Source organism: Spea bombifrons, chromosome 7, assembly GCF_027358695.1.
Source record: "Spea bombifrons isolate aSpeBom1 chromosome 7, aSpeBom1.2.pri, whole genome shotgun sequence".
Lineage (NCBI taxonomy): Eukaryota > Metazoa > Chordata > Amphibia > Anura > Pelobatidae > Spea > Spea bombifrons.
In genome coordinates, this window is record NC_071093.1 from 13,611,752 (window position 1) to 13,627,467 (window position 15,716).

Below are 15,716 nucleotides of genomic sequence, written 5' to 3' on the forward strand. Positions count from 1 at the left end.
ACCAACAGGTTTCACTTCTGGGGTAGGTTTCTTAGGTACCTCCACTATATTAAAGATATTAGTCTTTGTTTAGTATGTTTTTCTCAAGAAATGATAGCTTAGAAACATACTACTCAGAAATGTTGGTTAACAAATGGCTAGAAAAAAAAGATATACCTTCAGCGGGTAATGCTATTTCCTTTTTAGGCAACACAATAGGACGCTTCTCCTCCAGAACTGGTTTCTTTGGAACCATGGGAGCTTTAAAGATATTAGTTTTCTCTTAGCATATTTATTTTTGACACAAACAACATATATGTAGAAAGAATAAGACACTTCAACAAGACAATGATATACCTTCTACTGGTGGAGTAATTTCCTTTTTGGGCACAGTAGCTGGTATTTTTTCACGTGGTTCTGATTTCTTCGGAACTGCAACTGCTTTAAAGATTTTAACTTTGTTTTAGAATATTGCTTGTTAACCTCATTCCCTAACCTTATGCAGACAATAAGACATACTGATTAAAATGGACACTATCTTCAACAAAGAGTAATTGTTTTGGTTTTCTTTTTAGACGATTTCAAACATTAAAATTGATGTATAAAATGAATCCCAAGAAAATATCTCTTCCTCAGTAGATGTTGTTTCAGGTTTGTGTACAACACATGTCTTCTGCTCAGTTAGTCTTCTCTGTGGAATCTCCATTACTTAAAAGATATTAGTTTTAGATTAGTATTTAATTGATGGTTATGCTTGTGTGTTAATGGTTTGATTGTAACAGTCACGTTGTTGACAATATACCATCCACAGGGAAACATTGTTCCTTTTGGATATAGTAAGTTGGTCTTTGCAGGACCACATCCATGTTTAAGATATTAGATTGGTGTCAGTGTGGGGCTAATGAAAACCAAGCATTTATCGGGTGAAACATAATGATGATGGAAGCCATTCCTTTTTATGCCATACTTCCTTTTCTTCCATAGCAGGTCTCTTAGGCAACTCCAAACTGAATTATATATTTAATATATCTACTGCATATTGTAATTTATTAATGGGGTGACTGCAATGAGATGCTTAAAAAATGATGATGATGATGATGATGATAATGATGATGATGTTGATGCTATACCTTTGGGAGGGCTAACTTCTCTGTAAACTTGCTTCTTATCAACGGCCACTTTTTCTGGAATGTCTACTTAAATAAATTAATCTTATGTTAGCAAATGTTTTGCTAGTGAATATTAAACTTAAATGACAAAATCATTATATTGTAAAGATGGTAGAATATTATATACCTGCCACAATGGAAGTGACATCTTTTATGGGTACAGAAATTAGTGGCTTATCTTCCGTGATCAGTTTCATTGGGGCAGCTTCTATTTAAAACACATTAAATTTCAGTACACAAATAGTTCATTAATACTGAGCTAGAATAAATTATTACACACAGATGCTTATTTATGTAGAGATACCTTCTACAATGGATGTAATCTCTTTTTTGTGTACTGCAATACTGGGTTTCTCTTCCAGGGTTGATCTTTTCTGGACCTCAGCTACGCAAAAGATATGTCACTTTAGTGTATGATTGATTGCTACCGAATTTAAATAATTAAATTTCTATCATATAAGAAGTTCATAATCATGAATTAGATACCTTCCACAATGGATACAGCAGTCTGTGTTTTTTCTTTAAGGGGCTTCCTTTTTGGAACTTGCACTATTTTAAAGATATTGATTAAATATCAATATTATAATACATAATATATTTAATTTGCATATTTATAGAGTAGATTATTATTATTATATAATTATAGATTAAATACCTTGTACTAGAGAAGCTACTTCTTTTTTGTGTACTGTAATATGAGGTTTCTCTTCTGAGGTTTGCCTTTTTGGGACTTCCACTTATGGAAAGATATTAATTGCGTATTAGAACATAATTGTATAACTACCACTGAACTACTTTTTTATATTGTTATGCAATAATCATTAAAGATTATATACCTTCCTCGATATAATCAACTTCTTTTTGAGATACTGCAATCTGTGTTTTTTCTTTAGAGGCTGGTGTCTTCAGGACCTCCACTATTTCAAAGATGTTAATCATATATCAGCATGTAATAATGTATGTTCTATTTAAATTATTAAATAGTTATAAGGAAACAGTTCTACAGAACGTATACCTTCCACAATGGAAGTAACTTCTTTCTTGGATATCGCAGCCTGTGGCCTCTGCTCGGGGGTTGGTCTCTTCAAGACCTTTACATCTTCAAAGATATTAGTAAGTAATTAGTATACATTTGGGTAATATTTCATTTGAATAACTAAATGGTTTCATGTGGAGCACAGAGATGATTATCGACTTTATACCTTCAGAAGTTGATGTAACATCTCTTTTTGTTACAGTAATATATGACTCCTCTTCAGGGGTTGGCCTTTTTGGGACTTCCCCTACTTAAAAGATATTAGTTTCATGTTACTTTTGCTAGTTTACAATGGTTTGTAACAAATGCATAGTGGAAATAAGAAGATACGTTAGATGATATACCTTCAGTTTTAGGATAAAGAATTCCTCTTCCGTGAAGTAAAGTAGCCGGCTTGTCTTCAAGGATATGCATTTTTGGGGCATCCATTTCTTCAAACACATTGGCTTGGTATTAGTTTGTTTATTTGATAATGATATAACTAAATGACTATAATATTTCAAAGATGATACCTTTCTCATAATCTGCTACTTTATGTTTGTCAATGGCAGTCTGCAATATTTCTTCTGGAGTAGTTCTTGATGGCTCTTCAGATACTTTAAAGATATTAATGTTGCCTTAGTACAATTGTTAAACAACACAAACTTGTGTGTGTTAGTCAATAGTAGCATTTAAATTATAAAATACCTTTTATAGGGGCTACAACTTTCTTTTTAGAAACTGTAACTGCTTTCTCTTCCAGAATCACCTTCTTTTGTTCATCTTTTCCTTTTAAAAATGTATCATTTTAATTAGGTTTTAATAGTCTAATTAAGCAAGCAGCGTAAGCTCTATGAAACCATTTGATAAAACAGACAAACCTGCCTTATGTGTTAATTATTATTTTTTCTTCAAATACATTGGCTTGGTATTAGTTTGTTTATTTGATAATGATATAACTAAATTACTGTTATATTTGCAAGATGATACCTTTCTCGTATACTGCTACTTTTTGTTTGTCAATGGCAGTCTGCAATATTTCTTCTGGAGTAGTTCTTGATGGCTCTTCAGATACTTTAAAGATATTAATGTTGACTTAGTACAGTTGTTAAACAACACAAACTTGTGTGTTTTAGTCAATAGTAGCAGTTAAATTATAAAATACCTTTTATAGGGGCTACAACTTTCTTTTTAGAAACTGGAACTGCTTTCTCTTCCAGAATCACCTTCTGTTCATCTTTTCCTTTTAAAAATGTATCATTTTAATTACGTTTTGATAATCTAATCAAGCAAGCAACGTATGCTCTACGAAACCATTTCATAAAACAGATAAACTTGCCTTATGAATTAATTATTGATGTATTCTATTTTAGCGGCTTACAATTCTACTTCATATGAATGCCAATTTACAAAACATTTAATATGTTTTTATATATTCTACCCTGATCATTTCATTAACAGTATGAAGTATTTTGTGCTCTTAGGCACTTCAGTCATTTTTATATTTTAAAAATAAATACACTTATTTGTTAAATAATAAATATAGGTTATGTTCATAATTTGGCTCAAATTCAGTGGTTCTTATGTATTAAATATTTAAACTTGATTATGTTAAATATGTTTACCCTCATCAAAACTATTATGTATTCTGTTACAGTTAATAACTTTAACCTTATCCAAACTGCTTCTAGGCTCATAAGCAATTGCATTAATGCTTCAAAAAGCTCATGTTAAAACAAGCTAGTAGTTAATCGTACAGAATTGTTAAAGCTGGTATACCTTTTACTGAAGGTGTTACTTCTATTTTGTGATCAGCACTACGTATTTCTCTTTCTTTCTCTCTTGGGGTAGGCTTCTTGGGAATGTGAACAATCGCTTAAAAAAAGATTAGTTTTTTTGAAATATTTGCCTATTTCAACTCCTATGGTAAAATGTGATTGTATAAATCAATGAATAATACGAAGAGGATAATGAATTTAAACAGGGTATATGTTAATGTTTTTCTACATATTATTAAATATTACTTTCATGAATATCAAAGATATTAGTATTATTATGTATTTCACTTGTTAATACTTTGTGGCATGAATGCAATGCCAAGAAGATAATGTACCTTCCACTTGAAAAACATCTTCTGTTTTGAGTTGTTCACTTTGGGACACTTTCTCTTCTGGTTTCTTATGATCTTCTGTTTATTCAAAGATATTAGTGTTGATTTAGGTGTTAGTAATTAGTGATTCATTAATTATAACTGAATATAAAGGCATCACCATGAATATACCTTGTGGGAGAACAGCACCTTTAGTAGAAGTTGTAATATGCAACCTTTCTTCTTCAGGTCTAGATGTTTCATCCATTGCTTTAAGAGATATATATTCTTAATTTCTTACTAATGGTAAGAGGTCCACTACAATTTCTAAGAAAGCCATAATAGAAGATTTGCTACTCTCTAAGTAAACAATATATTTATGTTTTGACAGTTGCACGTTTTTCCTCTTTTTAGGTTTTCTTTAACACCTCGGTTACTTTAAGGAAATCAGTTTTGGTTAAGTATTTAATATTATCTGCATCTTTTGCGCAGATATTAGTTGTATACCTTCAACAGAATGAGCTCCTTTGCGATTTGTTGTTATTACAGTAACATATAAAAGATATTATTGAATGTTTAATGTTAATATATATTCTTAGCAAACTATTAGGTACAAACATTGATTAGACTGTGACACGGACAGATATTTCATTGCACCTAAGAGGTAATATACCTGGCTCTGGTGGAGTGACTTCTTTTTTGGGTACCAATCGTCTCACTTTGTCTTTCTGAGGCACTTCTTGGGCTATCTCAGGTTCTTTAAAAGATATTAGTTACATTTTAAAAACTTCATCATTTCCGATAGAAGGTGATATAAAGAAACACAAGTATTTGACTCCATAAGTAGTAACCAAGGAGATACCTTTTTTGGGTAGAACATGTTTCTTTATTAAAGAAGGAGGGTAAGCAGGTGGCGGAACCAGAGGCAATGCTTTCTCTTGGACAACCAGTTCGATCTCTTCAGTTACTTCAAAGATATTAGTTTTGTTTAAGATGTATATATTACACAACATTAAGACATATAACATGAGCAAATGACAGAGTTCTGTTCTAACACAATACACAATCTATTACATATCCAGTATGGGATGGGACAGCTGTCTACTGTCATCAAAATTGTGCTAATAATTAATTATCCTTAGTTGAATATGAAGACAACAAATGACAACACATATCTCTTGTTACCTGAATATGTTGCCTCCATTCATTCCCTTAATGAACGCTATTTAGGATCAATTAACTTAATTAGACTTTGGTATTTAGGTATTATTTAGGTATTATTGATCAATTGCATTGTACTTATGGATCTTATGGATTGCATCACAAGCAAAATAAGGGCATGCAGTATGCTCCCTAAAAGCTTAACTCTGTATTCCAAAAATTATATTTTTATTTTCTCTTATTCAACAAAAAGGGGCATCTGTCAACTGCAAAATAAGTATTTAGAATAAACCATATACCTTCAACAGCTGTGACAATTTCCTCCCTATGAATAAAAGTAGACATCTTTTCTTCAATTTCTTCCTCTGGAACCTCTGCCACTTTAAAACATATTGAGGATTTGTCACAAAAAGATAGGTTTAACTATAATGGAAAGTATGTCTTATTTATGCTTTGTTTAATTAAATACCTGTCACAGGTGTAACAACTTCTTTTTGTGGCACGGTTGTGGGTTCTCTCTCTGGGACTACCCTCTTAAAGGCCTCAGGGACTTTAAGAAAATAACATAGCATTGATTTATTTGTATTATGAGTATAATTTCCTGTGCTTGTATGGTATATAGTAATGCACTGAAGCCTAATGATGGGTCCTTACTGGCAGATTGAGCTGATAAAGCCATAAAAATGGCCTTGTACATGGGTAATATGATTATGAAGCGCATTAATTCCTTTTAGGAGAAGGCATTTCTTTTTTCTGGACGAAAGCTCTTAGTTTCTGCTCTAATGCTACTTTAGGCCCTTACAAAGATTATAACATATTTTAAAATCTATAGGAACACATGAGGCTTTTAGCTGTTATTAGTCTTTAAGCATCATATTTTATGGATTATGGGGTCTCTTGTTCAACATTAACTAGGGTAATGTCAGCCACCTCTGTAAAGTTATGGTTGAAAACAGACAAAAACACACACATTTTGTAAGTATATTGTACCTTGGGCTGGGGTTACAACTTCTTTTCTAGTAGTCCTGTGTTGTATTTTTTCTTCAGGCACTTAAAGATATTAGTAATATTTTAGGGTTTTTTCCCCCCATAAATGACATATATGAAATGACATGACACCAACACAAAAACACAAGTCTATGTACCTTCCATAGGTTTGGGTTTCTTATGTATAACTGGAACTTTTTCTGGGACTTCCTTTTTAGCAATTAATTTTTCCTCTGGGACAACTTTCTTGGGAATTTCCGGCACTTTGGGAATAGGACATCAGATATTTTAGTTTTATGTTCGTTCTATACACTAGCTAAGCCTATCTAAGGAGACATGTGAGAGACATGTACCTTTGGGTGCTGGGACTTCTTCCTTAGGCACCGAAACAGGGACTTTTTCCTCAGGTACTGCTAGCTTATGCACTTCTGGCACTTTAAAGTATAGGACGGTTGATTTAGCGCCAAAATACAACACAACTATAGTTGTCTCAACATTATGTTAAGAATTCAAGTTAAGGAAGATGTTTAATAATAGCCTGTAATACCCTGTAAGTATTCTAACTTAACTAGCTATCGTGTTCAGGAATTGCCATTTTACGAGCTTCTGGCATTTGAAAAAACCTTTAAAACAGATGTGCAAAATGTTAAATGTATTTTGTTATATTACATATTTCCTTTGGAGACAAAAGAGTAAACAAACAAAACGGACAACATTGAAATTAAACAAAACATGACTACTTCTAAAGATATTAGTAATGGAAGAGGTTTAATCTGAATATTGCTTTATACCTTTGAAATAAATTTCTTCCTTTTTGGACAAGTCAACAACGGCTTCATCCTTTAGAGTCTTCAGTTTTTCAGGCACTTTAAAGATACCATTCTCTTTAAGAATTGTTTGAATTTTTAGTTTTTAAACTTTAAGTTCTGAGAAATCTGTACTCCAAGGAGTATGGAGCTTTCATATTTTCATTAGATTTAAATAAAACACACCAAACAATACTTACGGAACAAATAAAACATTTAAAGAGTTGAGTGTATATTAATTATGAACCTGTTTAAGCATGAATTCAAAATTGTATATATGTATATATATATATATATATATATATATATATATATTTATACAAATTATGTTCCAAATCCTTTTAAAAAAGGCATTAAAATATTCAGCATGGCAAGTAGCAATGATCTTAATGTAAAAAGTTTAATCTGTATCTTTAGTTCATCAGAAACCTTGCCTATTAAGTTTAGGTGCCTAAGTTGATGGTCCAATTAATTACATTTAATGTATACCCTTACTACTACCGTATTGCTGAATATATTTATCAAGGTACAGTCTGTCATCCAAGATGAAAATAGTTACCTTTTGCTGGTGGTGCTTCAGGGACAACCTTTGAAACCTTTTCTTCAGGACTAATTTTCTTGGGTACCTCTGGCACTTTAAAGAACACGAAACATTTAATGTGAAACGACACATAAAGTGAGATTAAAAAAAACAAACAAACAACAGTGACAACAAATAAAGTAAGAAGCACGCCCAAGACCCAAGTACCCTGTCACAATTTACAAAAAGAGGGATTTGTAAAGAACAATAACGACAGAAAGATTTCAGGAAGATTTTGTATACCTTTTACTGGAGGCACTTCTTCTTTTTTAGGAGAAACTTCTCGTGCCTTTTCTTCTGGGACAAACCTCTTTCGTTCTGGCACTTTAAAATTATTTTTAGAAATGTTAAGAGTTTTTTTTTTTAAGAACTTTTACACAATGAGCAAAAGTACATTAAATGCAAAGAGATAAAGCAACAAAGATGAAGTCTGATGTAATGTGGTTGATTATTTTGTTAATACAGCATTTCATTTTTGGAGATGTACCTTTGGAAGGTGCTATCTCTTCTTTTTTAACAGCTGGAATGGACACCTTTTCTTCAGGAACAGGCACCTTTCTCAGTTCTGGCACTTTAAAAACAAGTGTTCATTTACACTACTGAAGAAGTGCACAGGCTATAAACTGATCAAAAAAGACTACAAAGACAAACCGGTAGACAGACAAATCTAAACAGCTTAATGATATTTTAACAAAGCACTTAGACCTTTAGAAACACAATCATTTCAATGATGTTAATTTGGGAACACAAGTATATGAATATTAATAGTTATATTAATATTAATAGTTATTATGATTTTTTTTTTGAAGCTTAGAGGAGTCACGTTGTCTGTGAAAAAGTGCACTGATATTAGCACTTTAGCCAATCAAGTCTCAAGTACCTTTAAAAAGAGGAGCTTCCTTTGGGGCTTTAGGCTCCGGAAGAACTTTTTTACGCTTTTCTAACAATTTAAAGACACATGTTTTTTGTTTGTAATAAGATGACATAAACAAATACACCACTATATAAACATGTACACAGTATTTTGACAAAACAGACAATACATAAAGTGATTCCCATTGTTTGAAAGAGTAAATTCTATGTACCTTTGGGTTCTGGCACTTCTTTCTTAGTGGGTGGAACTGGTACCTTCTCAGCTACCTTTTTGGCCACTTCAGGAACTTTAAAAACATCACATTTGTGTATAAGAAATGTGTTACCAACCCACCAGGAAGAACAAAACGCTCAACATAAAAATATATATATATATATATATGATTTGGGAAGAAGAATGTGTGTCTCACAATGGTGTGAATCACATATAATATATGTCAAAAAGTCAACATTCAGTCAGACAAGATATTGATATATACAAAAGTAACACGAACACTGTACACAGAAGTAATAAGAAGTTATTCTACCTTTGGGAGCTGGGACTTCCTTTTTGGCAATTACTTTTTCCTCAGGGACAACTTTCTTGGGAATTTCAGGCACTTCAGGAATAGGATATCAGATATTTTAGTTATATGTTCTTTCTTAAGACTACCTTAGTTTCTACTATTTTCTCAGAAGACATATGAGAGACAAGTACCTTTGGGTGCTGGGACTTCTTCCTTAGGCACCGAAACAGGGACTTTTTCCTCAGGTACTGCTCGCTTGTGTACTTCCGGCACTTTTAAAATATATTAGAGTTGTTTTAGGGAGTGCCAAAATCCAAACAAATGTAATAATTTAACAAACCACAAGTGTTAGACTACATGTCTCCCAACAGGGTTGTGTAACTTGGAGTCACCAATATACTTAGGGAAGATGCTTGATAAGAGTAGTAATAATAATATAATTAATATTATTAAAACACTTTATGTATTGTAACTCAACCAGCTATTGTGTTGATAAGGTGTTTACCTCTTTCCGGAGGAGCCTCCTCTTTCTTCACAATAGGAGCTGGTGCTTTTTCCTCTGGTACAGGTTTCTTTGGCTTCTCAGGCACTTAAAAGATATATTATTTTTGGTTGGTTTATGGTTTAAAACAAGATTATTAATTTTCCCAAGGAAACAGATCACATTCTGATCACAATGTGGACAGAACGACATTCTAAAACACAAAACAAATATATACTTATCTGAACACATTTATATACATACAAACCTATATGTTGATTCAAAAAGTATCATTTAGATTTTTTAATCCTAAAAAATGTATATTATTCTCCTTCTGTTCTATAATATTTTTTTTTCAATTGCGTAGAGTGTGTCGAGGGGTAAATTCCGCAAAAGAATGCAGATATTTTAGACATGTTTGCCAATATCTGTTGTTATATGATTTAGGGATTGTTGTAATATAAGCCACTTTTTAATATTTGCTATGTTTAAAATATTTAAACTATTATTTATCTTGCTCACCTGAGCTACTTTTGCTAGGTACTGCACCTTCTTGTTTGCTATTATTTTTATTCTATTATATAGCACCATTCATATTCCACAGTGCTGTTATTCTTAATACATAGCAAGCTATCAATATAATAATATATTATAATATAAAATTATGGATCAAAAGTTAGACTACCTAGACCTTTTGTTCAAACAAAAGACCAAGTAGTCTCAAAATCTTGTACTGCAATGTAATTCATTTAGCCATGTAATATATATATGTATATTTTTAACAACATAGTGTCATTGTGTATCAGTATGATAATCGTAATATACTGTTTGTTAATAACACCAATATACTACATGAGCTATACACAGCCATAAGTATGAAAAACATTAAAAATGGATTTAAAAGCATCACCGCATACAGAGGGTTCCAGAATACTTGAAACATTTAATCACCCTAATCAGTTTAAAACTGTTAAAGAAAACCGAAATAGAACTGAAACCGAAAAAAGACCTGAAACTTAATAAAAAGCTGTTAAGAACAGAAAATATTTAACTAAATTATTCTAATTTCGAATTATCAATTGGAGGAAAACGACTTAAGAATTGTGTTGGATCAACACTACATAAAGAATGATATGTTACTTATGGTAGGCTGTGTTTTTAAGGGATCCTTCAGAGATGCATGTGTTGTCAACCCTAGTTGACAGTGGTTAAAGATGAAGAGTTGTAAGAGGTTAAAGATGAGGTTGCTTTTACAACACTAGTTTTGAAAACAATTCAGTTCACTCTAAACGTAATACAACTGTACACCACATACAACATCAACAAACAAAAAATTGATCATTATTCATATTGGACATAAAGGTAATTAGCTCTTCGTTTTTGTGTTCCATATACCTTTAACGGGTGGTATTTCGATTTTTGGTGGAGCCTCTGGTACTTTCTCTTCTGAAACTGGTTTCTTAATGACCTTCGAAACTTGAGAAATATTTGGATTTTTAGCCGTGTAGGTTAAAAGAGCATTAAGAGAAAAATAAGACAACACTATGTGGGACAAACATACAAACATAAAAAAAAGATGATCTCCTACAAGTAATGAAGATGGGACGTTTAAACACCATTTATGAATATGTTAGAATTGTTTCTTTTGATGAAGATGATACATATGATGAAATGGGCTCTGAATGCCTTTAAGCAAGTGAAGGGTAATATACCTTCAACATGTACAGCTTCTTCTTTCTTTGCTTCTTTTTCTTTTTTAACAGGCTTCTTAGGCTCCACAGGGACTTTAAAGAAATTAGTTCAAGACATTTCAACATTTAGAAACCACACAACACCGTGTTGTAAGTGTTAGACGGTTAATTCCATTTACTGGAAGGGGGTTGGCTTTTTATGAATGATATTCAGCTAAATGTTAATAGAGTATCTATATTTTTAATCACATAGAAAATGCTATATGATTGTAATAAATAAGTAGTCCCCTACAATAAGAACTACTGTTAATTAATGAAGTAGGATATCACAAGAAGTCAAAATTATTTATTTTGTTATTAATATACCTTTAACTGGAGGAACTTTTTTGGGAACCTCTACTTTTTTAGGGGGTGCAACTGGTGTTTTCTCCACTGGAACAGGTTTCTCTGGTTCTGGTTATTAAAAGATATATTTTATAAAACAACTGACATCACAGTTACATCAAACACCACATCCATTAAGAACGTAACACAGACAAACACATACACAACAACGTTGAGAGATGAATTCGGTTTTTGCATTCTAATTTGAACCTAAACATGTATAATAAATAATGACCTTTTTTGAGAATGACTTTTTCTTTCTCGTGAACAGGTGTGGGTATTTTTGGTTCGACCGTCACCATTTTAGGCTTTTCAAGTTCTTTAAAGTAACGACACAGATTTTCATTGTAAGAGAGAGAGAGACAAAACAAGACACTAGAACACATAAGACATGAAACACATAACTTTTAAGATGTGAAGTACCTTTTGGAGGTGAAACCTCTTTTTTAGAAAGTGTTACTTTCCTTTCAATGACAACTGCAGCAGGCTTCTCGGGCTCTTTAAAACATTAATTATAAAACTGGTTTTAGAGTTTAGTTTTGCATTTAGCAATAACAAGTAATTTTTGATAATAGGTGAAAAATATATAGTTCCAATTTATCGTTTCTAAATATATATTAAGGTCTTTTAAATCTACAAAACTGATCAGGCTTGCAGAAACATTTTCGGTGATTAAAAAGCTCAAGAACAAGACAGCAAAAGAAATTGAAGATAAAAGACACACAAGATGTACACTTGTACCTTTTTCTTCATAAACCACCTCTACTTCTTGATAGAATCTTCCCTTTGCAGCTATAATTTCCACTTGGGGTTCTTTTTCATAAACCTCTTCCTCATAAATATGTTCTTCTTCATAGGCTTCTTCTTTTGCTTCATAAATATGTTCTTCGTATATTTCTTCTTCCCCAATTTCTTCCTCTTCATATATTTCTTCAGCAGCCTCTTCTTCCTCATAGACTTCTTCGGGGGCCTCTTCATACAATTCTTCATGTGTTTTCACAGAAATCGCTACTTGTTCTTCATAAGCATATTCTTCTTTCTCATAGGTTTCTTCTTCTATCTGAGGTTCTTCCTCATAAATTTCTTCTTCTGACCCCAAAACTTCCTCCTCATAGATTTCTTCTTTTTCCTGATAGATTTGTTCTTTGACAACCGCCTCTCTTTTTCTGTATACTTTTTCGTATACTTCTTTTTCTCTATAAGCTGGTTGTTCAATTATTTGATCTGGTTCCTCTTCATCTCTAACAGCAACTATTTTTGCTTCCTTTACTTTCCTGGACACCATTGACACTATAAATACATTTTAGTATTAATATTATTTTCATACTGTATCAATGAATACCTAATATTTAATAAAAATATATATATTTTTTTATTTCTGTAAATTTAAGAAATAAAAACATTTTAGAATTTTTTGTAATTAAACATTTCCATATGGTTAGGTTACAATGTAGTAAAGTAAAAAATGTGAACTTTCCTAAAAATGTATGTTTTAGTTTATTTTTATTTTTGCTCTTGTGAACAAGCTGCAAGATTATATATATATATATATATATATATATATATATATATATATATATATAGTCTTATAATACAAACACAATTATATAATTGTATAACTATATATCTTAAATATATTTTCTATATTAATATGTTCTCACTATGTCTTACTATATTAAAATAACTTTGTTCATGTTTTACATTATATTTCTTTTTAATATATTTTTTAACATCTATGGACTACTAAACAATACCAATCCAAAATACTGATAAACATTATCAATATTATATTATCTTATATTAATATATACCTGGAACTGGGGTAGTGACTTCTTTTTTGGCCACGATAATGGGTATTTTTTCTACTTCTTTGGCTTTCTTTGGAACACCAGGTACTTTAAATAGTAATTTTAAACATGTGAGGGCATTGCCAATAACATACAAAAATAAACACAAAAAAGAAGATAAGACGCACTGCAAGACATTTTTCTAAAGAAATGTAATGTACCTGCTGGCGCTGGAGCCTCAACCTTTTTGGCAGTGATGCGTATCTTTTCCTCTGCTTTCCTTTGAGTATCGGGCACTTTAAAAAACATATTTATAAGATGTTTGATAACCACTCTCAGAGAGGTGTATTAAAGAATGTATGAAGGAAGATGGATATCTAAACACATTTAGAACACCTGACAGACGAGACTGACAAGGACATACAGGATGAGAAGTGCTCTGCAGTGAAAATCTAAGAAAAAGTGTCAATTTTTGACACTTAATGTAGGCCCTATAATTATCAAAATTCAAGAGAAACATAAAACATAAATTTCCAGCTACATTTTTTGTTAAGATGGACAGGTTCATCAGGATTTATAAAATTAGCTCTAAGAAACAAGAGTAACACATTTTGATACACGCAAAATTGTAAGCTACCTTTGGATGGTGGAGCCTTTTCTTCAGGTACCAGCTTCTTTGGGGCTTCGGGAACTTTAAAGAGTAGTAGTTCGGTAAGAGTATGTTTTGTAAACACAGACAAACATAAAATCCAAGAGATTTACACTGATAGGTAGGACTGACTTTTTAAGACATGAAAATGACACAGACAATATCCTTGGACAGACAATTAAGAAGGCTACATTCATCCTCTTCCGCTAAATGATGACTTGACTATGATATGTTTGAATGTCGCACTAAATAGATGAGGATTGAGTAGTGAAATGTGGAGATAGATGTTGCTGATGTAGCAATGCTTATTTAAAATATTTTAAAATAAAATAGAAAACAGTGAGATATAACTATATGTAATATGATAGGGTGAGCAAAACTCTTGTGATTCCTATATTATTTTCAAGATAATGCTTACAAAAAAAGGACTAAAGTATCTTTGAATACAAAACGAAAACTCCCTTGTTATGTTCTTTTGGGGAAAGGGATCTTTTTTCTTGTAAACATTTGATTTTTGCAAATGATGTAAAGAAAGAGCAGTCTTGAGTTAATATACCTCTCAAAGGAGGGGCTTCTGGCACTTCAGGAGCCGCAATTGGAAGTTTTCCGGCTGCTTTAGGTTTCTTAACGCTCTCAGGAACTAAGATACAGTAACAGACCACACTTAAGAATCCCAAAGAATGACACAGGAGAAACACATAACACTAAGAAAACTTGTAGGAAGAAACACCGAAACCCAAGAGACATAATAACAGAAAAAACATATGAAATATTAAAAGAAAAGTCAAAGATTTTTTTGGCCTGGATTTGAATTATACCTTTGAGTGGAGCAACTTCTTCTTTAGTTTGAACAGGAGTAGGTACTTTCTCCTCTGGTATTTTCCTTTTAGGCATCTCAGGAACTTTAAAATAGCAATACCACTTGTTGAATGTCATGTTCAAATACTTTTTAGCAAAGTTTATGACACAGTTGGTGAGTAAAAGAACATACAAACATAAAAATGGTAAAAAGAAGACAGACACCATAAAAAGCCTACAGGGTGCTTGAAATCCTTACGTATGAAGTCATATGCCATGCTAAATTGACTTCACCTTCTAGAATAGTGAGTGACGTATTTAAATATATACTCTATACAATTCAATATTTCATATTATAATGGAGCCACTTCAAAGCCCTGATTCCAGCTATATCTTGATATAATGATCAGATTTTTTCCTACAGCTTCCAGTGTGTAATATGTATCCTTTGGTACTGGTAACACTACATTGTAGCATATTTAAAGTGATTTTCTTCTCTAACACACTATTTTAGAATATTGAATATGCATTGACATGTTAATATGCAAATGTCTATGCTTTTTGGATCTAAACTGTTAAGCTCCATTAATAGGATTACGTGTATCGGGGGAATGCACCCAAGCTTTGCCCGGTTAACGTAACATAAGCAGCTCGACATTTTACATTAATAACTCAATCTACCTTTAGCTGGTATGGGCTCTTCTTTTTTAGTAACAGGTGTTGGTACTTTTTTCGGAGCTTCAGGGGCTTTAAAGGAATAC

At 32.0% G+C, this 15,716-nt stretch overlaps 1 protein-coding gene across 1 annotated transcript in view; it reads right to left on the reverse strand.

The window, feature by feature from the left end:
- Positions 1 to 15,716, reverse strand: part of TTN (titin) — a 201,585-nt gene that overhangs the window by 99,857 nt on the left and 86,012 nt on the right. Inside the window, exons 127-140 of the mRNA XM_053470904.1 lie at positions 15,637 to 15,702; positions 14,976 to 15,059; positions 14,714 to 14,797; positions 14,146 to 14,199; positions 13,730 to 13,804; positions 13,533 to 13,616; positions 12,463 to 13,011; positions 12,145 to 12,219; positions 11,957 to 12,040; positions 11,704 to 11,790; positions 11,359 to 11,430; positions 11,042 to 11,122; positions 9,671 to 9,754; positions 9,357 to 9,437 (exon numbers count right to left, since the gene is read on the reverse strand). Of these exons, the coding sequence (XP_053326879.1) occupies positions 9,357 to 9,437; positions 9,671 to 9,754; positions 11,042 to 11,122; positions 11,359 to 11,430; positions 11,704 to 11,790; positions 11,957 to 12,040; positions 12,145 to 12,219; positions 12,463 to 13,011; positions 13,533 to 13,616; positions 13,730 to 13,804; positions 14,146 to 14,199; positions 14,714 to 14,797; positions 14,976 to 15,059; positions 15,637 to 15,702 (1,560 nt within the window). The remainder of the gene's footprint in view (positions 1 to 9,356; positions 9,438 to 9,670; positions 9,755 to 11,041; positions 11,123 to 11,358; positions 11,431 to 11,703; positions 11,791 to 11,956; positions 12,041 to 12,144; positions 12,220 to 12,462; positions 13,012 to 13,532; positions 13,617 to 13,729; positions 13,805 to 14,145; positions 14,200 to 14,713; positions 14,798 to 14,975; positions 15,060 to 15,636; positions 15,703 to 15,716) is intronic.